This window comes from Antedon bifida, chromosome 2 (genome assembly GCF_963402885.1).
Source record: "Antedon bifida chromosome 2, ecAntBifi1.1, whole genome shotgun sequence".
Lineage (NCBI taxonomy): Eukaryota > Metazoa > Echinodermata > Crinoidea > Comatulida > Antedonidae > Antedon > Antedon bifida.
The window spans coordinates 8709162-8735018 of NC_136227.1; the positions used below are offsets into that span (position 1 = coordinate 8709162).

General features: G+C 36.4%; 1 protein-coding gene across 3 annotated transcripts; it reads left to right on the forward strand.

Moving 5' to 3' along the window:
* The first annotated feature begins 7174 nt into the window (after positions 1-7174).
* On the forward strand, positions 7175-21878 carry LOC144836157 (echinoderm microtubule-associated protein-like 2). 3 transcript variants are annotated; one of them, XM_078691370.1, is made up of 18 exons: positions 7175-7911; positions 8309-8579; positions 8968-9511; positions 10111-10260; positions 10695-10764; positions 11382-11408; positions 12333-12434; positions 12741-12836; positions 16997-17035; positions 17337-17480; positions 18032-18128; positions 18423-18598; positions 18880-19306; positions 19568-19665; positions 19811-19898; positions 20057-20152; positions 20377-20507; positions 21044-21878. In XM_078691370.1, exons 1-18 carry the CDS (start codon positions 7264-7266, stop codon positions 21200-21202), a joined length of 3363 nt encoding a protein of 1120 aa, XP_078547496.1. In that variant the 5' UTR covers positions 7175-7263; the 3' UTR covers positions 21203-21878. The 3 variants fall into 3 exon arrangements, with proteins under 3 accessions (XP_078547496.1, XP_078547499.1, XP_078547498.1); XM_078691373.1 differs by lacking the exon at positions 16997-17035; XM_078691372.1 differs by lacking the exon at positions 11382-11408.
* The last annotated feature ends 3979 nt before the right edge of the window (positions 21879-25857 follow it).

The window sequence follows — 25857 nt, forward strand, 5'->3', positions numbered from 1 at the left end:
TATTCAAAGAAGAAAGTTGTATTTTAAATAATTGACACGCCGCGTTACACTGATGAGGAGGGCAATGAATTGGCAAGGAATATGTCAAAATCACGTGGTCAAACTATTATTCACTTATTATGTGTATTGTATTTCATTTATAATTATATATTCTTCGCATGACCAGGCTACGCATCAATCGACAATTAAACCTCCTTGTCTAATGATCATCAGCCTATATTTAATTATGCAGTTGAGGGCATAAATGGTTACAACTAGAAAAAAAAACCGTTGCCTAGGTAATGATTTATTTACTATTCTTAGCAACCACCGTTATTCAACAATATGCAGTTGTTATAATATCAATATTTTATCGATGTAACAATATTGACTTACAGCGTATAGTTCTTAATTAACCAGCCTGAGACAGAGGCTAAACAATTATTGAGGGCCTTTGAACAAAAACTATACAATTTTACACCATTCACTAATAACAAGTGAAAAAAAACATAGATATTATTAGTACATTTCACACATCACTATTATGAGTAAAGACACAATAGGCCTATATTTATAAATTAATGAATAAACATTTATGAGGTGTATCATGAAGCTTGTACTGTTAGTTTAGTCATGGAAGAAGGTTTAGTTGATCGAGATCCGGCCATTTAAACAGTTGGTGCTTTGGTTCTAACATTGTTTTTGGATGAATATGTTAGTTAGCAATCAATAGACTTCTCTATTAACTATAATTGTAAGTATTGTTTACATCATAATTTGTAAGGGAGGTTGACAATACATTATTGTTTTAAAAGAATTATTTTGAACTCAGATATTTGCTTTTGTTTTACGAACATTGACATGTGTGACTTAATTAGTAGGTACAATTGTCAAAGAGCAGGTCTTAGGTCAGAACACGATCCGACTAAACTCAATGTTCCTCGTGTTCACCGATCATCTGGTGAACATTCATTTTCAAAGCTAGGCCCAGACTTTTGGAATAACCTTTCAAGCACAATTCGTGACTCATCTTCAATTATAATTTTCAAAAAACTCTTGAAAACCCATCTGTTCCCGAAATAATTATGCTTACCAGATGATCGGTCATTGTAAAGCGCTTTGATCCCTGTAAAGGCGCTAAATAAATTGAAATGTTAATGTTAATGTTTGAGTCTCCTTTTTGTTGTTAAATATGCCATGTTAATGTCACATAGCAGTTATTCACTTTGACCAAAAAAATGGATCGAAAAAGAAATCTTTACCTGAAAAGGGGTTTTTGGTTGAATTTAACCGTTTATTTTTGTATTTTTATAAGTGAAAACATTAAGTGAGTAAGTTTACTAGATTAGATTTTTTCAATCTTTTTTTTTCACGTTTGGGGAACATACATATGCCTACACATCTTTAAATAGAATTAATTTGAACTAGAATTTTTGTTAAAGAAATATCAAGTTTATTTATTAAAATATAAAAGAGTGAAAATCCACTCTTTTAGAGTGAGACGTTTGAGTGGCCACTCGCTCCAAAAAAGTGGATTTTGAATGATAATGCTTTAAAAGAGTGAAATTCACTCTAGCTAACAATTTTCACTAATCACAAGAGTGAACTGCTTCAAGCGGTTACATCATTACAACTTCAACCACTCTTAAAGAGTGAAAACTTGCAAGTGTGAGAACAGTTTCACTCCAAACAGCGAGTGACATTTTTACTTATCACTAAAAGAGTACAATGACAATATTGTTGCCGATCGATAGTTGATTGTTCAATTATTTACCGATACACACCAGAAAACTCTTAAACACTCATAACAAATATGAATAATTATCCAAACGATATCTTCATCGATGCATAACATAATTGATACAGTTACAACAATAGTTGCATGTTCCCAATAGACTTCTCCTTTATTAAATTTATTTTCAATTTAAATGCTATTTGAATATTTTGAATAGACGAAGTGAGGTCTACTAATCTAGATTTTCTGAGAAGATTGTTAGTAATTGAAGAAGAGTGTACTTCGCACGGTTCTCCAAGCAACCTTTGCACATTGCACATACTCAGAGGCTATAGTCACTCAAAAGAAAATGATAAAGAGATAAGGAACGCGGGATAGTCAAAGCAAATACAGAAATCAATATCTTCAGTCTTTTTTTTGCACCAAAAATTGATCATGTCAAGCCCGGTTGACGATGACGTTTTTGAGGTAAGGTATTTTTCTTTCAATTTCTTCCTTTTATTCTTTTCTATTTTGACCTCACTATACTGTAGGACTCACTATTAAATAACGTAAACAAGTAAACAGAGATCTAAATAGGACGTTCACGGTCCAATTTTTGTCAGACAGAAGTGGTACCACAGTTCTCCAATGAAGAGATAAAATAATGGGCTCTTGATATTAAATCTATAATATGGATTTCCACGCCAACATCATCCGGGGGAGGGAGATATATACTTCTCGACGGGGACACTGTCCTCTCCATCCGCGCTGCACCACCAATGGTCTCACAAATGTTTTTGTGAGGATACCCCCAAATTTCTTCACTGGTATTGGACGCATGTAAACATAAAACAAGACTTTGGCTTATACTCTGTGAATATAACTTACTGAAACCTTTTTTTTTTTATTATTATGGCAGATAATATTGTATAGAAGCAACAACAAAAACATAGATATATGTCTACACAATTGTTGCTTGGTAATTAATGTTAATAATAAGCGCATCGTAAATATTGCAAAAAATAGGGGTTTGTGCACCGGCGCAGATTTTCCAACACCACACCTTTTTTTTTGGATGGTCCTCAATTGCCAATGACAACCCTCTAAAATTGGTGAGAAATAATGTTAAGCAGCAAATTCATATGGAGATATATCGCGCGCGCCACTCCTTCCATTATTTCAGAACCAGTTGGATGTTATTGTTTTCCCACTCGAATATGCCCCGATGTCACCCACCCACAGAACTCTACTATAGTATCGATGCTTAATTTCTGACGGCGCAATTTATATTTCATGTAGGCTTACTTTTATAGGTTGTCATGGTAATATATCAGTGATTTCTGGTACACGCTGTATTTAATGTGGTCCTGTTTTACAATGATAAGTACGGTAAATTATATGATCATAATTAGGGCTACGTCGAATTTTGCCATATTCTAAATACCACTACAGTACGTTTGATAAAGTCAATCAATCAAGATATAATCTGTATCGATTCAAATTAGGTCGTATCACCATGACAACAATATGTATTATACAATATTACCATTAAAATATTTCTTATGCATTACCTAATTTCAACAACAGTTTCCATAGCGATGTTACAACGAACCTTGGGGAATGCACGTCTGTGTGTATTTAGGATATTCGATATACTATATCATTGTGATATGCGCGCTCCATTATCTAAATTCAAAAGCAGCAACTTCAACAACATAACAAGCCAATAATAAGAAGTTGTCATATACGAGAGGCAGGTTGGGCTTTGTCATAATCTTCAATCTTCATTAAATTTACTATAAACTGTACCAGGAAATGACGTCAGGTTAGTGTCATAAGCATTACAAAGATTAATATTATTAGTTTAAGTACCGGTTACTAATGTATGTAATAAATTAAATTCGATGTTCCATTATAGCATGACTTTAGCAATCGATGTTCAATGTGTACGAAGTATTCGGTAGAATTAAGAGATAGCACCATGTGGTTGATCAAGACATGTGCTAGCCTAGGGGTGGGGGTGATGATAGATGCCGAGCAGCTGTGCTGTGTCCCCCTCTTTATTTGGTCTTTTGGTAATCTCTGAATTGACATTTACAGGCCAGACGATAGTTTTTATTTTATTTTTTATTTCAACAATATTTTATGAGGGTGGTCCATCCAGCATCTGATCATTAGGGACCCTTAAACAATACAAACAGTAAATACAAAATAAACTATAAAAACAACATCTTCCTCATCCCCCATATAATCTGGAATTTCGATAAACCTTAGTCATACTTACAATGTATTAAATTCTAGAATCCTAGAATTGCATATGGACATGATGATGTCATATCATATATATTTTTGGCCAAACTAGTTTGATAGTGTAGACAGAGCTTTAATTTAAATTAATATCGACTTTTGGGCATAATTTTGCAACAAAAGTTTTATTTAAACATTTCTGGATCCGCCAACATTTTGTTGCAATGCGCAATTTCTGACCACCTCAGCCCATATCTGACCACCACAGCCCATTTCTGACCACCACAGCCCATGTATGACCACCTCAGCACATTCTGACCACCACAGCCCATGTCTGACCACCTCAGCCTATGTATAACCACCTCAGCCCATTCTGACCACCACAGTCAATATCTGACCACCTCAGCCCATGTATGGCCACCTCAGCCCATTCTGACCACCTCAGCCCATGTATGACCACCTCAGCCCATGTATGACCACCTTAGCCCATTATGACCACCTCAGCCCATGTATGACCACCTCAGCCCATTCTGATCACCTCAGCCCATGTATGACCACCTCAGCCCATGTATGACCACCTCAGCCCATGTATGACCACCTCTGCCCATGTATGACCACCTCAGCCCATATCTGACCACCTCAGCCCATGTATGATCACCTCAGCCTATTCTGACCAGTCAGCCCATGTATGATCACCTCAACCCATTCTGACCAGTCAGCCCATGTATGACCACCTAAGCCCATATCTGACCATCTTAGCCCATGTATGACCACCTCAGCCCCACCGACGACGTGGGTGTTATAAGACCTAAATGATACCATTAGGATTATTTTGTGTTCATGGAATTTTATATTATTATTCGTGTTCACCAATTATGTTCATCATGTGTATGAAATCAATAGGCTTTTTATTATATATGTATTAATATAGTACATTGCATGATGGCCTAGGTAATCAAATACATTTTCTCTGTTCTCGTAACGTGTGATCAATATCCAATGTATTCGTTTATTAAAATATGTTAATAAAACCAATATTTAATGTCCATGTTAATGTTTAATGGTTGAACTAATTTAGGAATTCTCCAAAGAAAAAGTGCAAGCCGATGTGATGACTTGCGTTACACAACCAAAACCCCTACTTTTGGACACTCATATCGAACGAATGGAGACTTTTTTTTGTGAAACGAACAAGGGAAAATATGTTTTAACACCACAAACAATTCATATTCAGGGGAAACTTGGGGTTTCTGTCATTTCATTCTTAATGCAAGCTATTATAGGATTTAGCTTAATACGACATAAGCCTAAAGTATGATCGACTTTCAACGAAAACCAGACAAGTTTGGTTATATAGCCATATGCCTAATTTAGAATATGAATTTTTGAATTTGATGCATAGTAGAGATTCGTTCTTTTCGTTCAAATGTCTCATTAGAAGTTAAAACTGAACTCACTTATCTATGGTTAGCTAGGATTAGTTCCAATGTTCATTTTCAAGGAGACACTGTAAAGGAACAGCCTACACATTCGTGACTTTTGTATGGAAAAATTGTACAACTTGTCGAAGAGTTCACGATCTGTACATACGTCATTGTTTGTGTGAGACGAAAGAGTAAATAATACGAAATAATGTAGAGCAGCCGGCCCTTGTAAAAGGTCGGCCGAATTGATGGTGGCTGTGATGGTCGTGGTGAGGGAGACAGAGTGGTAACGGATTAACGGATTGATCTAGTTGTAGGCCTACCATACCAACATTATTTTGGCGGAACCCAGAGGGTCTAAATTCCGGCAACATAATATATAAACAAAACGTACAGATAAAGACAATAAGTTCCACAATTGAAATGTCCCCCTCCCCCTCAATCCCCCTCTATTTCGACTCATCCTCGTTATCAAGCTGTATTTCTATACTTTTCCGTCACTTGAATTTCAAAAGTATCGTATATTAAATTGGCAAGTTTGCTTTTCATAAAATCTAATTTATTATCCAATATAACCATCACAGCAGAGTTATGTAATTAGAGTCAATTTTCATATTGTAATTACGGCGGCTCTTGTGACGTGTAAAATCAATACCAATAACGCAAATGTTATTGTAATTGCTTGAATTGAAATTAATTACGGTACATAAATAAGTGTCTATAGATGGATGTTATTGGTATTTTATGGTACAACGGAGTCAGTGGCTGATCTAGAACGTTTACATAGAAGGAGGGTAGAGATTGGGTTATGTAGGCCTATAAATAATACTAATTTAATTAATAATATACTATAAGAACATTCACAATTGAATAAATTGTGTACAATATTGATCGAATCCCGATTACATTATGGTAAAAACAAATACAATTAGCCTATGATGTTGGGGGTAGGTGTGGGTGCTGTGGATACCTTAACCCTAAGATATTATTATAAATATGAAATAAGTGAATAATAATAAATCAATTTAAATAAGAAATAAGTGAATAATAGTAAATCAATTTAAATAAGAAATAAGTGAATAATAATAAATCAATTTAAATAAGAAATAAGTGAATAATAATAATAATACATATCTGTCTTACAGTTATATTTGTTAATCATGCATTATTACATTGAATATTTGAATAAACTGCACTACATACAAAATTATTAGAAAATTATAAAATAAAAAATCGGCCGTTATAAATAATACTACTATTGATACTATACTATAAGAACATTCATAATTGAATAATTGTATGTAGAGTTATTGATCGGAATTCGATTACATTATGGTAATAATTAGGCCTAATGATTTTCCTCTACATTCATGTGCACTTAAAACCTCAATGCGTCTTTCGGAAGAGTAGAGGGTTACCCCGGTTGGTCCATTTTGTCAAATGAATTAGTGCCATTTACTGACAGCTGTACAACATTCATATTATTTTGTACACCGTCCACACCTGTGCGCAATTCAGTCCAGTTAAGCTGGGATACAGTTTATTCTAACATTAATTTACATTTACACATTAAGGCCAATCAGACGAGCGGCACACACAAGCTATATCATTACTATTATCAAAGGGTTGTTTCTTTGGTATAACATTTCGGTAAAGATCCGCAATGCAAATTGCGCTCATTAATGTCGATATTTCGTTCTGACTTCAATTACTAGACGAATATTGTTGATATTTCAGGATTGTATGACCGACGAACAGTTCGATGATGAGGTTCCAGAGAAGCCGTACCGAATGCAGAGAACGAACCTATTTGACGACAGTGACGAAGGGTTTGATCGATTTTCACCTGAAATATCTGTAGACGAAGACGACGACGATATCGTCGACGATGAAAGTATGTTCGCATACGGGCCAAACCATGCAGTTCGTAATAAGAGTAAGTTCAAAACGAGGCTCGTGACGTTTTATCGGAATGGGGATAAACATTTCAAAGGACTGACGATTCCGGTAAATTATAAAAACTATTCAACATGGGAGACGCTTCTGATGTATCTGGGAGACAAAATCTCTTTACCATACGGGGTACGACACGTGTATACGTTAAACGGTGACCAAATCCACGATATCGGCGAATTAGACGACGGGCGTGGATATGTCTGCGCCAGTGGACAGTTTATTTCCCGCATATCGTATGGAAGAGTTAAAAACTCGGAAAAATACTGGAATAACCGTAAGCCAAGTGCAGGACCATTACGGAAAACCGACAAACTGTTATTTAAAAGAGAGCACGATAAACAACAACCAGAAGCGGCGGCAAGTCAATATTACTCCAACGGACACACAACAGATATGCAACAAAGAAGCTGGGCCAAGCCTAGGGCTATTATTGTAGTTAGCAATACGAATCGTGACAGCAGGGCTAAGATACTTCTGAACCCCAGGACTTCTCAGAGTTTTGAACACGTACTGAGGGACATGTCCCAGGCCGTGATGCTACACAATCCACCAGTTAAACAACTATACACTTGGAAAACAGAAGAGAAGGTAAGTAAAAGTAAACGTAATTGTTATAATTATCACCGATATCTCTTCTTTTCATTTCATTATTAGTATTATCAACATCATATTCATTGTCATCTAATATTAATTGATCGTGGTAAGGCCTAAGACTGTATCGTCTGTTTCCAAAGTCTTAAACCAATCAGCGCCATAAGAGCATCCGCGTGACCAAAAGTTATGTCACAAAAGCTACCGTATCAAACGCATATATTACCATGTGAGCATGCGTCAAAATAAATAGGAACAGAAAGAATTCATCGTTATCATTGCTATTTTTTTTATTAACCGTCTGCTTTTCCTAAGTCACATGCTTTATTGACTTCATTATATATTTTTCTTTTAGTTCCATGCTTAAGTAACATCTATTAATTATACATCCTAGGTTCATAGTTTCTCTCAGCTTTTCCATGAGTTTCAAGACCATGATGTGTTTATTGCCTGCGGATTAGAACCACTTCGAAGAGTGCAGATTCCAAGCGATTCAAGTCTTGAGGAATCCGATACAGACAGAGATAATGGATATACTAATGGGCAAGACAACGGCATGCCACCGCCTCATCAGGGACCCAAGTACAACCAATCTTACCAGAGTTTCCAAAGAAAAAGGCCTGCTAAGAAATTTAAACGTAGTGATCCAGAGGAAACGTACGAAGGTGAGTTTAAAAACATCATCACACTGTAAAAAGTTCTCAAAACGTAACACCGTCCTATTTGCTTTGAAGATACAGACGTACTATTCCATTTGGTTAATCGAAAAATAATAAAATGCCTTCTACTTCTTCCAATCAAAATAACCAGTTACTGATTCCATCCATTTTTATTTAGTCTTTCAAAATAACAAAACATTTAAACCTCAAAAAACAATGGAAGTATTACAAAAAGAACAAATTAAAATGTCGTCATAGCTCACATGCTAACATTCCACTTTCTTCAACCAAGATACATATATTACCTGTATAAATAAAATTGAAATAAACTTTCAACTTTATATTGAGAAGATAAGTGAGAAGTTTAACCTCATGCGGTAATTATTTTCAACAGCTTACCAACGACAAAGAAGAAGTTATGAGGAATCGCCACGTGACTCTTCATCAGAAGATACCCTACCTCCAATCAAACCAAAACATGCTTTTACTAGATCGACAGAAGACGTTTCTACGCGGCCACGCCATCCCCATCGTCAGATGCTACGGAGATCCACTTTCAAGATCTCAAACAGTCAAGCGGAGTTTCCAGTTCTTCCAAAAGAATTCCAAACACAACCTGATGAGGTTCCGATGGAGGAAACAGACGATAATCATACTCCATGCGAGAAAAAAGAAGCGAAGCCTTCACGTGTGACGCAGTTATTGAACGTACCATCACCTGAACATGTGCAGTCTGACAGTGATCTTCCGAGTGACTTTGGATACTTTCAAGAAAAATATGCTAAAAGATTTAAACATCTGGCACCAAAAACTTACTACAGCCCGGCACGCTTGTCAATCCACGGTCAAATGAGAGAGTTTTATCCTACTGATGACGTCATGACAGGCCATGCAAATCCCAGCGCAGCACCAAAGAAAAAGTTAAAACTCGACTGGGTGTATCCTTTCTAAGTATTATGTAAACATCTTAGCGTTAACGTTACAGTATGTTGATGTTTCTCTCAACTTTTCTTTTACCTACTCTTTCTATTTTATACATTGGCTTAGTTTAGTTTTAAGTATAAAACACTAATATCACGCGTTAGATTATCGTGCAATAATCTGTTGATTGAAAAGGGGCGACATTTAAAAATTAACCGAGAGTCTAGAATATGTATGTTTTGTGATCAATTAAGTTTAGAAGATGAAAAACATTTTCTTTTTTACTGTCCTTTTTATAAAAACATTAGGAAAAAATATATGTCTGATTTAAATGTATACATGTTAAAAAATATGTTTGTAAACAATGAAACCCAAAAAATTAAGTCTTTTGCAACCTATTTATGTAAAGCTTATGGAAAGAGAAAAACCTGTATGGCCGAAAATAATATAGATTTTAGTATGTGAAATGGGCATTGTTTATTGAAATAAAAGAAAGAAAGAAAGTAAGTAAGCTAGTTGTAGTAGTGGCAGGTGGCTGCAATCATTTTACATACAGGTATGATGAACAAATCATGCAAACTTATTGCTTGTTTTTATTTCTTTAACTTGGTCTTAGATATGGTTACAGGGGATTTGATTGCGGTAATAATTTATTTGTGTTATCGTCATCAGAACTTGCGTATTACGTCGGTGCAGTTGTAGTTCTGTATGACAGAAAGGCGCATACACAACGTCACTATGTCGGCCATAACGAAGACATTCAGTGGTGAGTTGTAAAGATGAGCATCTTAATTTCTATGAGAGAAGTTTGGACAAATGTTTACTCACCGAAAACGATGAAGTTGAAAAGGCATTGGAACTTCTACTGTCTACTTCTCGACATTCTTAATTCAATCAACTTCTGCAGTGTTATGACGTCATGCGTAAAAAGCATGATGTTCATTCGATGTTCTTAGAATTGATAGCTGATGTGTTAGTCGGCTTGACACATGCGCAAATCATCAAAATTACGTCATTTAGTTCCAATCGGCATGTGTGGATGTGCAAATCAAAAGATTCTCATTTAACCATTTCCTGTTGAATAGTCCTATTCTGAACGAATGTGTGCAGTTACTTGATATCTGCAGTGCGACCCTTTTAAGGAATTTCAAGGAATTTACAATAAAATCTTTCGATGTTATCTTTTTGTTTTCATTTTAGCATGGCACTTCATCCATCCGGTACATACATAGCAACAGGTCAGAAAGAAGGACATCTTCCAGACTCTACTGTAAATATTTACCCTTTTTTGTTATACCATAGAGAATTTCGATTTTATTTTCACTATCAGATCGCTGCACTACTGCACCTCTTCTCTAATTCCTATTCGTAGAATATATCGACTTAATCTGGAAGATTCCTATCCGAAACACGAACCCGAATGTCCAAGTTTAGTTTAGAAATTTCGACACATTATGTCGAGAAATGGCACAAATAGGTTTTCATACTTTTCATTTTTCTGTAATAGGCAAGAGTTAAAAACGTTGGGTAATAGTGAAGGATGGTTAGGTATTAAACCATACCTTGTTTGACATCTGCTGATCACCTACATAAATGAGATACTCTCCTTGTTTGTGAGCTTGTGTTTATAAAATAAAGCTGTCTTTTCTGAATAATGTTTTTTAATTCTTGCCTAAAACTATGGAATGAACTTACTCCTTTTTTTTTTATTAAAACACATTTCTTGCTTATTAATTGCAAGTGCAAGATACACCTATTGTTTTTCCATTTTTCATGTTTTTTTGTGTTTTTTTTCCAACAAATTGTTCCAAAGTTTGGATAATGAGGTAGTTATGTGTTAATTGTTTCGTACTTGTATTTAATTTCATTTTATATTCATTTCAAAAGCCACCAGATGTAGTTATTTCTCATTCAGTAAGTATTTTTAAGAAAATTACCTTTTCGATAGCAATCTTATTGCTTTTGCTATATTCGTTTTGTTTTTTCTCTGTGTCCGGCTATTGTTGTGTAAAAATATGGCTTTAATTTAAGCCTAGGATAAAGACCCATTAATACATGTTTCGTCAAACAAAATTATTTTTAGACAAAATGGATTAATTAACTTCTTTCTGCTTCTTTTCACGATTTATTTTATTTTAACCAAACTTGGTCAAAAGCATCTATGAACAACAATTGTTAGATAAGTTTGCCCACAAAAGTCACCTATATTCACAGGGCAAATTTTGATTAAAAAGCAAATAATTATGATTGGCTATAAAACTGCTTGTTCAATTTGATCTTAGTAAAAAAACACATGTGGATTTTAACTGCCATTTTGTTTCTCTATACCTTTCATACAGCTAAATTTCTATATTAGTATCATTAATATAAATGCAAATTTACACAGACGAGCGGTAACGATAATACAAATATAGAATATGTTATTTCATATGACCATTTACACAAAACGCTGAGGAGAGGACGGGCAATTTCCGCTTGACGATAGGTACAGATTATACGTGGGACAAGATACGCGGTTTCCCGCTTACCATTACCGCTCGTTTGTGTAAATTGGCCTTAACGACGGTACACTGTGAATACCTATGTGAATATCAAATAAGGTGTGAATATTGGAATAGCAAATGAAAATCGATTATAGGAGACATTAGGAGACAATGTAATTATTGAAAAGTTATTAATTTATTCCCGCCATGTAAATTATAGCCAAATAAACGTGAACAACAGACTTCAGCAATAACTTGTTCACGAACATTTTATGTTTTGCAAATCCAGGGCTACGAAAATAAAGAGCTTTTTTACATTAATTAATGGATCTTATTGTTTTCTATTTGTAATCAGGCACATGTACGAGTCTGGCAAGTTAGTTCACTTTGTACACACGCAATCATCGGTCTTGATTGCTTCCAAGTCGGAATATCTGCTCTCAGCTTCTCAAATGAGGTAGGCTTAAGTCACGTGGACAAAACCAACCAATTAGTAATAAGTGTAAAGTTAGCGCGCTCCTCTCGATCTCGTGACGTAGTTGCAGCGTTGTTATGTATTATTGAAGACTTTTACCACAAGAGATGAGCATTAATGGCCGAACTGAGCATGAACATATTTTAACTTCTAGGCTACATAACATTGTTAAGAAAGAGCACGCATGTATGGGTCTCTATTTTTCTGTGTATTTATGATAGATAATACAGGCAACCATGATGCATTTTCTACCATAACTTAATTTCACGCGTAAATATCCGTTTTCAGAATGAAGGGAAATGGCTTTTGATAGTAGACAACAGCAAGAATCACATCCTAAGTGTTTGGGACTGGAACGAGGATTTACTGCTGGCACAGAATGAGGTAACAAACTAGAACGAATAGAAAAATCAAAAGATTCAATACTTACCGATTCCAATTGGATTGAACAAAATAGCATTGAACTTACCGATTCCAGCACTGGATTAACTGATCCTAGCACTGGATTTGCCGATTCCGGTACTGGACTTGCCGATTCCAGTACTGGACTTACCGATTCCAGTACTGGACTTGCCGATTCCAGCACGGGACTTACCGATTCCAGTACTGGACTTACCGATCCTAGCACTGGATTTGCCGATTCCGGTACTGGATTTGCCGATTCCAGTACTGAACTTACCGATTCCAGTACTGGACTTACGATTCCAGTACTGGACTTACCGATTCCAGTACTGGACTTACCGATTCCAGTACTGGACTTGCCGATTCCAGTACTAGACGTACCGATTCCAGTACTGGACTTACTGATTCCAGTACTCGACTTACCGATTCCAGTACTGTATTTACCGACGCCAGTGGTACTGGACTTACCGATTCCAGTATTGGACTTACCGATTGCAGTACTAATAATAATAATAATAATAATAATAACTGGTACTTGATATAGCGCATTATGCTGAAAGCCTCAATGCGCTTTACAAAGACAGAAAATTTTGAAAAATTACAAATTAAAAAGGTGGGTTTTGAGGAGAGATTTGAAGACACTGGTGGAAGTAGCCTGACGGATTTCAATAGGCAACGCATTCCATAGAGAAACGGATGCCGAAGAAAATGAACGATTTCCATAAAACTTAGTGGAGGGATGAAATATATGGGCAAGAAGAGACTCAGATCGAGATCTCAGAGACCGCTTAGGAACATAAGGTTGAATAAGTTCAGAAATGAACTTAGATGAAGAATTATGAAGAGCTTTGAAAACAAAGAGCAGGATCTTGAATGTAATTCTTTGTGTTACCGGAAGCCAGTGAAGCTGTCTCAGCACAGGTGTGATATGTTGCCTTATGGGGCTTTGAACGACCAATCGGGCAGCTGTGTTCTGGACTCGCTGAATTTTAGAGATATCCTTTGCTGGTAAGCCATAAAGTAATGAGTTACAACAGTCTAGCCTTGATGTAACAAAGGCGTGAACAAGAATCTCAGTTGATCTTGAATCCAGGTACTTCCGAATGCTTCCAATTTTACGAATAGCGTGAAGCCCAGCTTTGCAGATGTTATGTACCTGATTGGACATACAAAGCGTTGAATCCATGACAACTCCAAGGTTTCTACAGGATGACGATGGTTGAATGAAAGAATTACCAATCTTAACAGAGGCAGTCCAACACGCAGGCTTAAAACGAGAAGAAAAATGAATAAGTTCTGTTTTAGCATCATTCATAACCAGGTTGTTAGATTGACACCATGCTCTGACTTCGGCAATACAGGATTCAAGTTTACTGACAGCAGAATTACGCTGATTAGGGTTGAAAGTGACATAAAGCTGAGTGTCATCAGCGTACGCCATACACTTCACATTGTGAGATTCAATAAGGTCAAGTAGTGGGGCGGTAAATAAAATAAACAGAAGAGGACCAACCACAGACCCTTGTGGAACACCAACTGTAAGCAGAGTCGGGTTCGACAAAACATCCTTGATGACAATGGACTGGGACCTATCATTTAGATATGATGCAAACCAATTATGACCAATTCCAGAGATACCGTAACGTGATGATAGACGATGTAATAACTGCTTATGGTTGATGGTGTCAAAAGCAGCACTGAAGTCTAAAAGGACCATAAGAACCTCATTATGGTTGTCAAGTGCAATGCTAATATCATTATGCACAAGAAGAAGTGCAGATTCTACACTATGGTTTGGACGATAGGCGGATTGTCTAGTGGCAAATAACCCATTTCTATTCAGATATGATTGCAGCTGACTGGACACAACCCTGTCAATAATTTTTCCAAGGAATGGAAGATTGGAAATGGGTCTGTAACTTGCAAATTCCTCAACATCCAAAGATGGCTTCTTTAACAATGGTGTTATGCAGGCATGTTTGAGTGAAGATGGAAAGATACCTGAGCTCAGTGAGGTGTTGACAACTTTTGTAAAGAAGGGAAGAAGGGTAGGAAGACAAGTCTTAAATAATTTAAGAGGAAGCGGATCCAGGGAGCAAGAGGTAATGGAGGCTGACTTAATGACATTAAGTAAATCATCAGCAGAGACAGGGTCAAAGGTATTGAAATTACTTTTACATGATTGAGATTCAACATAATGAGGGGAGGTTGATGAAAAAGTTCTGCAATATCTCTCAATCTTATTCTTAAAAAAGTCAGAGAATAGATTTGCAAGAGTTTTAGCATCATCATGAGCTGGAAGAGGACTAGAGATGGCAGTAGATGTTAACTTGTCAACAACACGGAATAACTTGCGTTGATCACATCCTAATACCTCATCTTTGTGATACTCCGTCTTGGCCTTATAAAGATGTTCATTGTAGTTAGTGCACTGATTATGGTACAGTTGTTTGTCTACCATGAGACCAGATTTCAGCCACTTGCGCTCCAGACGTCGACGCTCCTGCTTCATTGAACGATGTTCACCTGTATACCAGGGTGCATGAGGGCGAAGCACAAGAGTGCGAAGCACAGGTGGAGAATGAGAATCTAATATTTTCTGTAACGACACATTATACCCCTTCACCATAGAATCAATGTCAGAGGCCAGGGAACATTGTGAGAGAGAATCAAGAACATCAGACTGGAATTTGACGATGTCTATGTTTTTGACATTTCGTGAAACTACTTGTGTTATGCTGGGCCCAGGACGATTAATGTTAACCTGACACTTAATGGCATGATGGTCCGAAGGCATACCATGTTGGATGGATATTTTGCTAAGCAGGTCAGATTCTTTGCGGGAGATAAGTAAATCTAAAGTATGGTTGGCGATGTGAGTTGGGTCATGGATGTGCTGATATAAATCGAATGTCTCAAGAGTGTTGAGGAACAATACAGCATCCCTGTTGTTAGAATTATCAACATGAAAGTTAAAATCGCCTAAAATGACTAACTTGGAGGAGTTCACACTTAATGATTCTAGTAAAGAAGAAAATTCATTAATGAACATAGATGAGGTTAATTTGTTTTTGGCATTTGGAGGAACCCTATAGACAACCACAAGCTGAAAAGAGGAAGAAAAAGAAGCCAAAGTAATCTTTGAGCATTCCATGGATTTGAAAGGAGGAGACTCGCAACAATGTATCTGAATACCATCACGAACAATGACTGCAATGCCACCACCCCGGCCATGAGTCCGAGGGGTATGAACAACATTGTAGTTAGGCAGTGTTGTTTTTATATCAGCAATGGTGCGATCATCTCTACTATCACCCGTCAGCCATGTCTCCACAACAGCCAGTATATCAAGATGATTATCAATGATAAAATCACAGAGCGCAGTTGATTTGTTCTTGGCCCTAATAGATCTGGCATTCCATGTGGCTAAGTTAATCTTAGCACCCGAGTGACTGGGCAGGCGATGGCTGATGGTGGTGGGGTAGCATAAGTTGGTAAAGTTGACACCACGACCTGCTTTAGGTAAAGAATGCTGGGTAGAAAGAACAGGTATAAGTTTCCGAATAGTAACTCTTTTACCAGCCCTACAGCCACGGTATGATCTGAAAATACCGCATTCTTTCAACACCTGATATGTAGAGGGGGAAATCCATTGTCTACGACAATTTCGAAGTTGTAGTAGCGTACCCCTACTATACACACGCAAGTCAAAGGTAGATACAGGGCTAGGCCCAGTATAGAGAGATGGATAGACACCAAAGGAATTAATGGGGCTAGGCCTAGGCCAGCATAGCACAGGGCTAGGCCTAATGTTTACATCAGGTTGAGGGGGCCAAAAGGGCTTACCAACAGTGAACCATTCAGAACAAGTAGGCTGTACTCCACCAGTTTGAAGCCTACAAAAATCACTACTAAAAACACTAAAATGAGAAGCAGAAGTGAAATATTGAGGAAAATAAGTCATCTTCTGGATTCAATGTTGAAACAATTACATTGAATCAATAAAAATATGGTCAAAAAAGTGGAAATTAATTAAAATTTCCAGGAGCAATGTAAAGGCAGCTATAGCACACAGCTCAGCGCCAACAATTTGTACTGAACTTACTGATTCTAAATTTGTTGTTTAAACAATTTTCCTTCAGGAGTATGAATTACTAATTGATCCAACGCATGAAATCCAGGTAGACCTAGGTTTACGTTTGACGTGGCGCACTCTTCTAAAACTTCTAGATAAATAATAAAATGTATTCAATTGATTGATTGATCTGATTGGCTGATTGACCAATCCGATCAACCCATCAACCAATGCGTTTTATCCTTTTATATTGCAGTGTACTTTGCACCTTCTTAAAATTAGCAAAAAATAAATCCTTCAATAGATCTACGTACTATACTAATAATAAAGAAAGTCCTGATAATTACTGATTATATTTTCTTCGTACACAATGACAAACACGTCTTTTACTAATATTCTTATTTCAGCAATCTCAAAATGACATGGTTGTAGTTGCCGATTTCCATCCGCAGATCGACTCATTGATAGTAAGTGCTGGAAAACAGCATTTATATTTCTGGACTCTAGATAATAACCGCATTGTGAGAGACAGAAGAAGTGGAATATTTGAGGTATGTGGTTCAAAGTATGGTTGATTCCGCATTACATGATTTCGGTGAAATCAAACTTATATTCAATGGTACTAACACCCGATTCTGCAGCTGTCAATACGTAGATTTTAACTGACTATATAGGTGACTGTCAATAGTCTTGACAAACTAAACTAGGCCTATGATAGTACAATCTGAGCACCATGGACTAGACTTTGTTTATTTTAAAAGGTGGTCAACTATTCTGGTCTTTCTAAAACATCTTCTGTTCTTCTTATTATACCAAAAACAAAGCCATATACATGGCTGCAGTCGCTTGCGCAAATTTTAGTTAGGTGTTTACCGATCGACCAACCGACCGACCAACCGACCAACCAACCGACATAGTGAGCTCTAGAGCCGCGTTTGCACGCGAATTCATACAAATTCATACAAAGTTCTTTAACAAGTTGAAATGTTAACTTTACAACCTGAAACAATGAGCTTCAGCCCAGGCTAGGCGTCTCCGGAATATACCTGTAGACCATATTATGGAATGGTGACTTCTTATAACTCTAAAATGTCTTTTTAAGGGAGACAATCCGAAGTACATAACGTGTCTTGCATTTTCACAAGTGGGAGAGGTTATCGTTGGCGATGCGACCGGAACTATTACAATCTGGGAAAAAGGTAATTACTTTCTGTAAAGAAGAAATGACTTCAGTACTAGCTGTTGCCTCTGGTTGATTAGATTAGAAACGGCAAGACAGGTTGTCAACACTATGGATTCCTGATTAAAATGATGTCAAATGGAACTGTGTTCATACGAAGCCGAATCCACTTTCTTACAATCTCTATGGTCACGTCTTCTTAGGCTTACTCTTTTTTGTTCTCTAGTTTTACTGTAGGATTGGTATTATGCTACCAATCATTTGCTTGTTTCTGTGAAGATACTAAGCTCAATGAATAATTGTGTCCTTTCAGATTCTGAAACAGAAGTTTTCTGTATACGTCATAAAATCCAACACGCGCATGAGCGCAGTGTATATTCGCTGTGTATGTTGGAGGATGGCACACTATTGTCTGGAGGGGGTTTGGACAGGCGTCTATTAGCATGGGACTCGATGAGAGACTACGCTTCGGTCAAAGTTGAAAGACTGGTAGGTGGTAAATTCTTTCGACGAATTCTTTTAAAAAGTATCTCACGTGTGTCACGGCTCAGTGGTTGAAACGTAATACTTGTTAGAAACTATAATTTAACAAGGCCATATACATGGCTGCAGTCGCGTGCTCAAATTTGAGTTAGTGTTTACCGACCGACCGACCATTCGACCGACCGACCATTCGACCGACCGACCATTCGACCGACCGACCATCCGACCGACATAGTGAGCTGTAGAGTAAAAAGTAATTCTTTCTTTTCTATATTTACCCTTTATAGTTTCCAGAAAGCGCAGGGGGAATACGGGCTATTGCACCAGTCAACATGGGTGGTGCAGATGGCGTCGTGGTTTTGGGAACAACAAAGAACAGTATCATGATAGGCTCTTTGCGGACGAAATTTAACTACATTCTGCAGGGGCATAGTGAAGAGTTATGGGCACTGGAAACTCATCCAACGGATTCATTCTTCGTAACGGCTGGATACGATTGTTTTGTAATGTTATGGTCTGCAGAAAATAATAAGCTGGTTTGGAAGGTGAATGTTGAGAAGCCATGTTTATCGTGCTGCTTTGATCCAACTGGCGCCATTATTGCTGTTGGAACGACTGTTGGAAGATTTGTAATTTTACACGCTGCAAACGGGATGCATGTCACATCTGTGCAAATTGGATCCGATAAATTAGATGCTATCCGATTTTCGCCAGGTAATATGAACAACATGAAACTTTAAATATTAAGAGATGCTTTTATATGTTTCAATACAACTACCGCATAGATAACGACCATTGGGTGTCCATATTCTCTATATAACAAAACAAGACATTTTGCGGGGCCCAGGGTTAAACTAAAAAAAAACATTACAGAATAATTACCGTATGCTTCTAATAGGAATACCGTCCTTACAAATATTTATATTTATAAAATAATAACACAATGACAATTGTTTACTATTTTTAAAACTATAGACGGTTCGATGCTTGTTATGGGGTCACATGATCATAAAATTTACATATTTGCTGTCATGGACGACGGACAGGTTTACCGGAAGGTCATCGCCTTACAGGTACGTACGTTTAAAAGTAACGTAAGCATGATACATAATATTTATTCTTTACATTACATAAATAGAAAGCAGGAACATAAAATAAGTATTTAATAAATAAATCATCATCATAAGTAAGACATGGTTTATATCAATATTTTTTTAGGGTCATGGTAATTTCTTGACTCACATTGATTGGTCGGTTGACAACATGTTTCTACGAAGTGTTTCTGGAAACTACGACTTGTTGTACTGTAAGTAGAAACATAATGTAATAATTATACTCTATTATACGCTTGATTTCTTCTCTTCGATTTGAATGTTAGACTCTCCGCAGGCTTTAAATATGGTCCAGTCGTTTGTATATGTTTACTGCAGATCCATATAAAATTTCGGTAATATGGTTTTTTAGGGGATCTTCAGGAAATGAAACAAGAGGGAAACAAACAAAAGATCCGTGGAATTAAATGGGAAACAAACAACTGTATTCTGGGATATAATGTAATGGGTAAGTTTGTGCGTTGTGATAAATAAACATGATACATATAACACAATGTGGCATTGGTGTACAGTTAATACATTTTCAGAAAAATAGGTCTAAGAAGACCGCGGGCTCCGTTCAAGAGATTAGCCCTAGAATAGGCCTAAAACAAGCTCGCTTCTCAACAAGCTCGCCTGAACGAACATGCATTTTAGGCCTACCTTAGTTTAACTTATGACGTCACATTTCAGGTATATGGCCATCAAGAGATCGAGGAACTGATATCAATACTGTCGGCCGTTCGAACAATCATCAGATATTAGTAGCAGGCGATAATTATGGATTCCTCTCACTATTCCGATATCCTTGTACATCTTTTAAGGTAAACATGTATTCAAAATTAAATCACAAAAGTTTTGTCTATAATATTATGACGCCGTTTAAATTAACGGATGCGTACAGTTATTACATCAGCACAGTATCTGTGTTCCTATTAATTATAGGCAGGTAACTAACTAAGTCATGCAGCTATGCGACAGTGGTTTGAAAAACAGAACCACGAAGCTTAGTTTTTGCTTGGACGCAGCGTAAAAAGGCGTAAGCGCACAGCAAACAATTTAACCAATCCCAAAGCGATGGATCATCCGAACCGTCGCTTGTGATTGGACAACTTACTCAGCCTACGTCGCTGAGTTGCGTCCAAAAAGCGAGCTTTCATAACAAGGCAACGCGGCCAGTGCGACACATAGATTACTCGACCGGAATTTCTTGTACTTCTTCACCGAAAAATTTCGTGGAGAGACACATTAACCGTCGATATTCCATCTATCGCAGCTGAAAATCTTAGGACACCTCATCGAAGCTGATTTTTAACAAACATTTACGTTTACACCAAGTACTGTATTTGTTTCTTTCCAGGCTGAATCTCATGAATCTAAACACCATAGCTCTCATGTGACTGGAACCAAATTTCTATTCAACGACCAAGTAGTCATTTCATCAGGAGGAGTTGATGCTGTACTACTGCAATGGCGATTGGTCGACAAAAAGGGACGGGCTCATTATGATAGCCTTTGAACAAATTAGTGAATTTCTTTTAAATGAATCACAGGGACCGTCTGATTAAAAAGAGCAATGAATTTGTAGAGCGTGAAAGCGTTCGGAAATAGAGTTGGTCGTTGCAGAAGGTGTCACAACAGGTTTTTGCCGGTGCAATCGGGTATTTAGAATCCGAATGTTCGAACAATTCAAATTATTAATATTTTTGTACCTGAAATAAATAGATTTATAATTCGATGATGAATAGTGACATCATTAAGTGACGTTATTAATGCCGTAAAGTGCCTAAATGCTGTAAATGTGATTATCTTTTAAAAATTCAACTTATCTAATTAAGCCCTATAATATGGAAAGTCAGTAAACATTCTATAGTAGACGAACAAAAAAATTCATTAGAAATATGGAGTTGTAGGTCGGTACCCTGTTACCCTTATGGTCGTTGGTTCGACCTTATGACCACACTCAATACACTACCAAAGATTTGTTACAGGAGTTGAATAATTACAGAGTATTAATTTATGAAAAATACTCAAAATGTGTGAGCGCCCTCTATGTATGTTGGAAAGCCAAAGTGATCAATTTATCGGTACATATACCAAATGAGAGAAATAATATAATTTTTACAACTCTAGTTTTTCTAGTTGAAATAGGGACTGTGCAATAAAATATTCTTATAGTTATTATATTGACATTGTGTGACCTGTATTTATATTTATAGGTAGTCAAGTTTAATATAAAATGTGTATTTACAAGATTCTAAATTCAACGGCATTCTAATAACATTATGTATGCAGCCTACTACTCTCAACATACGAAAACACGCAAACACCGAAAAATACCTAAAATTGCAATGGTTCAGACCAAGTTGTTCTATTACGTTGTTCAGACTTTTCGAAGCAATCTAATTTTATGAATGTCGCCCTCTATTGAAATGATACCGCGAAGAATTCTACTACACTATCTTTGATTGTGTCAATTGCGTTTTTCATGTTTTGCCACTGTTCAATTCAAAGACAGCGATACATACTGTACTTCATCCAGAAAATCAAATTGTATAGGTACACATCATAAAATAGGATTTCACTGCTTTCAGTGTATCCCTTCCATTTTGCTTAGTTATTTACATCACGTGCCATTCATTATTTTGCACTAATGAACGACGAATAACGTTCAGGATTTTGTAAAAATAAAATTAGGTTGTTGAATGATGATCCGCGTTCGAAAACTAACCTTCTAGAATTGTTCTACTCTGCGTCCAACTGCCTTTTTGGATGGCGCGCCTACAGACAGTAGCTTCCCTGTTGTACGAGTATTCACCTGATTCAGAATGGATTAATTAACTGAATAAAATTATTTATTTGAAAACAGTGAGTAGGTGGTGTGTTATAAACAAATAATGAATGTTCTGTTTTGTCTGTTGAATGATGAGCAGCCAATCTTTCAACGAATGAAATATTCTCACAATTCATAAACATGCATTATTTTGTATAATCGAACTTATTATTGTTATTGGGCCGTTTGGTATCCTGACAAAGTAAACAATGATCACATTACAAATTACCTTTTCCAGATTTGTCAAAAATATCTGATATAAAAAAACAAGACACCCACTCAAACTCTACAACGAGAAAACACGAGGGTAAACGTTCGATAATTTACATTCAGTAAACGAGTTATCGAAAACTGGAACAAACAACCGACAACAGCCAATAAAAATATGTTAATGCAATATCAATGAACGCCTTCAAGCAAGGAGTGCAAACATTTTGTGGTTACTAAGGGCGGAAAGCCCCTCCCACCCACGCAACGCTATCTAGAGATGGTAGGAGCGGCATATCAGTAAGTCCAGTAAGTAGTGTAAAGGGCGGAGAGAGAGAAACAAATAGAGAGAACTGAATTGATTTAAATTGGGCAATTCCAAATTGATTGTATCTACATTACCTCGAGAAACTAACTAAAGATTAGTTTTCTAAGTTGTTTGTTTGATACATTATGATTTAAATTAATGTTAAATACTAGTTACTAATATTGTATATAATTTATACACCGGCGTGTGCCACTTTTTCCAAATTAAAATTGAATGTACAGTTTCCATCATTATTTTCGGAATGTCGCCCTCTACCGACAATATCTATAGACCGTACCTACATACATGTAGGAGACGGTAGTAGAGGACAGTTTTGAGCTGGTCCTTGTAGGTGAAGCGAACAAACCCATGCTTGATTCGGCTTAATATTAATAAAAAAAAGTTAAGTTCATTTATTTAGTTTTTGCTGACCCTTATATTTCAGTTTTTCTCGTAATTTTAAGAACGCAATTCCTTTCATCAAGCTTTTTTTAGTTGTTTGTGTGATGTGTTTCCTTTTCTTCTCTCTAATGGCATGTTGTTGTTTTATTGTTTTTTTTAATTTTTATGATCATGATGAATAAAGAATATTTTATTTGAATGTTCGTTTCGTAAAACGAAAATATTGGCAAACATGGCATGTCATAATTATTAGCTCAATACAAAATATAAATGCCCACTTGGTGGCGCTACGTAAAAGAAACATTAACTAGACTAGACACAAAATAAGCAACTAGTCGCGTTTACAACATTAATATTTAAGGTCAAAGGTGTTTGATCCGGCAAATTGTTTCTACAAAATATCCAGATTACGAGGGTTAATTACGTAAAATTGTTTCGGAAAGTGGTGTCGGTAACAAACAAATCCTTTTGAGTTGCAATAACTCTTGAATTAGCTGATAGCGGTTAAGCTGTTTCTACCCTATCGGATATCTGATGGTATATCGCATAGAAAAATAAAATGACAGCAAATTTAAAGTAGGCATAGAACGAGCCATTACTGTATCCACGTTTTATTTCCAATACTCCATTTATAATTTTGATATTTCAATCTTAAACAGACCTGCTCTTTATGGAAAAACTTTCACAAAAAATCATTAAGAAAATGAAAGGAAAGAAAAAATAGTAAAAGAAACAGTAGGTCTAAATGTAAATTTGAAAATGTTGAAAATGTGTCAGAAATGTTTGGGCCTACAGGTCTAGCACAAACGTAAGAAACTCATTGCGATTAGGCTTATAATATTAGTATATATCACCAGGCTAAACTTAGTTCAATGTTATCTATTTAGTCATATTACTGCTATTCAATGCTACAACTTCAAGCTACTGAGCTATCCAATGCTATTATTTAGTTATAGCTATACCTTGTTAGTACCATATTGCGTAATTAGCTATTCAATGCTACAAACAAACCTACAAACTTAACTATCGAACTGCTATTGAATGCTATTAGTAATGATATTAGGAAAGTTACTATTTAGTATGCTATATAGGCCTAACTCTTGCTATTTCATAGAAATTCAATTCAATGCATAGGCCTACTGAATTGAATGAACATCAGACTAGTTCTATCAACTGAATAAAATATATCTGAGCGTTCTTTAATATTTATGATATATTATTATTATGATATATGATAAATTGAACATCTCAGAATGAAGGACAATATTAGTAGCAATTAGTAATGATCACCGGTAACCATTAGACTGTAACCCCCATAAATCATGCAATTATAGTAGACCTAGTAGTTGTGTTGGATAACCGACGACCGTACAATGACAGATAAATTAAATAGTTATTTTGTTCCATTGTTAATAATAGTATAGTTATTTTGTCCTTGGTGTTGTAAGATATAAGCATCTGTTTCTAAGGTCGTAATGTCTCACACAACGTTTAGACATAAAAATAAAAGTCGTGCCAATCCGATCAATTAATCTGAGTGTAATTCGTGTTCTAGAGAGCCCCATACGGTGATATAACGTTCCGATCTTCACCTCCTGCTCTCATATACATCAAAATACATTTTATCGGATCAACATACTAATCGCAAATATGACGAACCCAGCCGTTACAATTAATTTCGCAAACCATATAAATCCTTGATATGTTATTGTATTCGTAGGCCATCTATCAAGGCATAACGCCCGGGATAGTTTATAATTACGTCCCTGTGATTAGTATCGAATCTACAGGCCTGGCCATGAGGACGAGACGCATGGACCAGTCGAATATCAACGGGCAAGCTGTGTGCTTTAAACGCCATAAGTCCAAGAAACACGATGGCCTAGCGGGTTGTATCTTTCTGTAACCACTGAGACTTGGACACTGTATTATTTTGATGATTTGAAAAACTAGTCCGATGAGAGCTTTGATCTCAGAAAAGTCAATTACGTAATCAGCAGGTCTCCACTTCGGTAGAACACCATACCCAGTATGTGTTCCTCTATCTGTCATGCAATTGTCTTTGTTGTTTTTATATCATACTAGGATTGATAACTGTGAAATCGATTCCATAATTTATATTACTTTTCTGCAACATAACATAGATTTAATGAACACCCAAGATACAGTGACAACGAATCGAGAAATTCACGTTGTGAACGAAAGTGAATTGTTGGACGAGGGAATGCTTTTTAAAAAACTGAATCAAAATGTAAGCACATATTCACACATGAATAATAACAATATGATAGATATCACATGCACTTTTAAGGTCCTTTTATACTACGAACGATGACGAACGAAGATAAGGAGACAAACATATATAGTTTCTTTACATAAAACAAAAGCAATTAGAAAATGTTTAGGCCTATTTAGAGAACTATCG

What these genes read in the sequence shown, in the direction of transcription:
- LOC144836157 (XM_078691370.1), top strand. Translation starts at nt 7,264, where the DNA reads ATGTTCGCATACGGGCCAAACCATGCAGTTCGTAATAAGAGTAAGTTC. An exon ending in AAGTTAAAACTCGACTGGGT is followed by an intron (nt 9,512 to 10,110) that starts GTATCCTTTCTA and finishes ACTTGGTCTTAG; the next exon opens with ATATGGTTACAGGGGATTTG. An exon ending in ATCCTTGTACATCTTTTAAG is followed by an intron (nt 20,508 to 21,043) that starts GTAAACATGTAT and finishes GTTTCTTTCCAG; the next exon opens with GCTGAATCTCATGAATCTAA.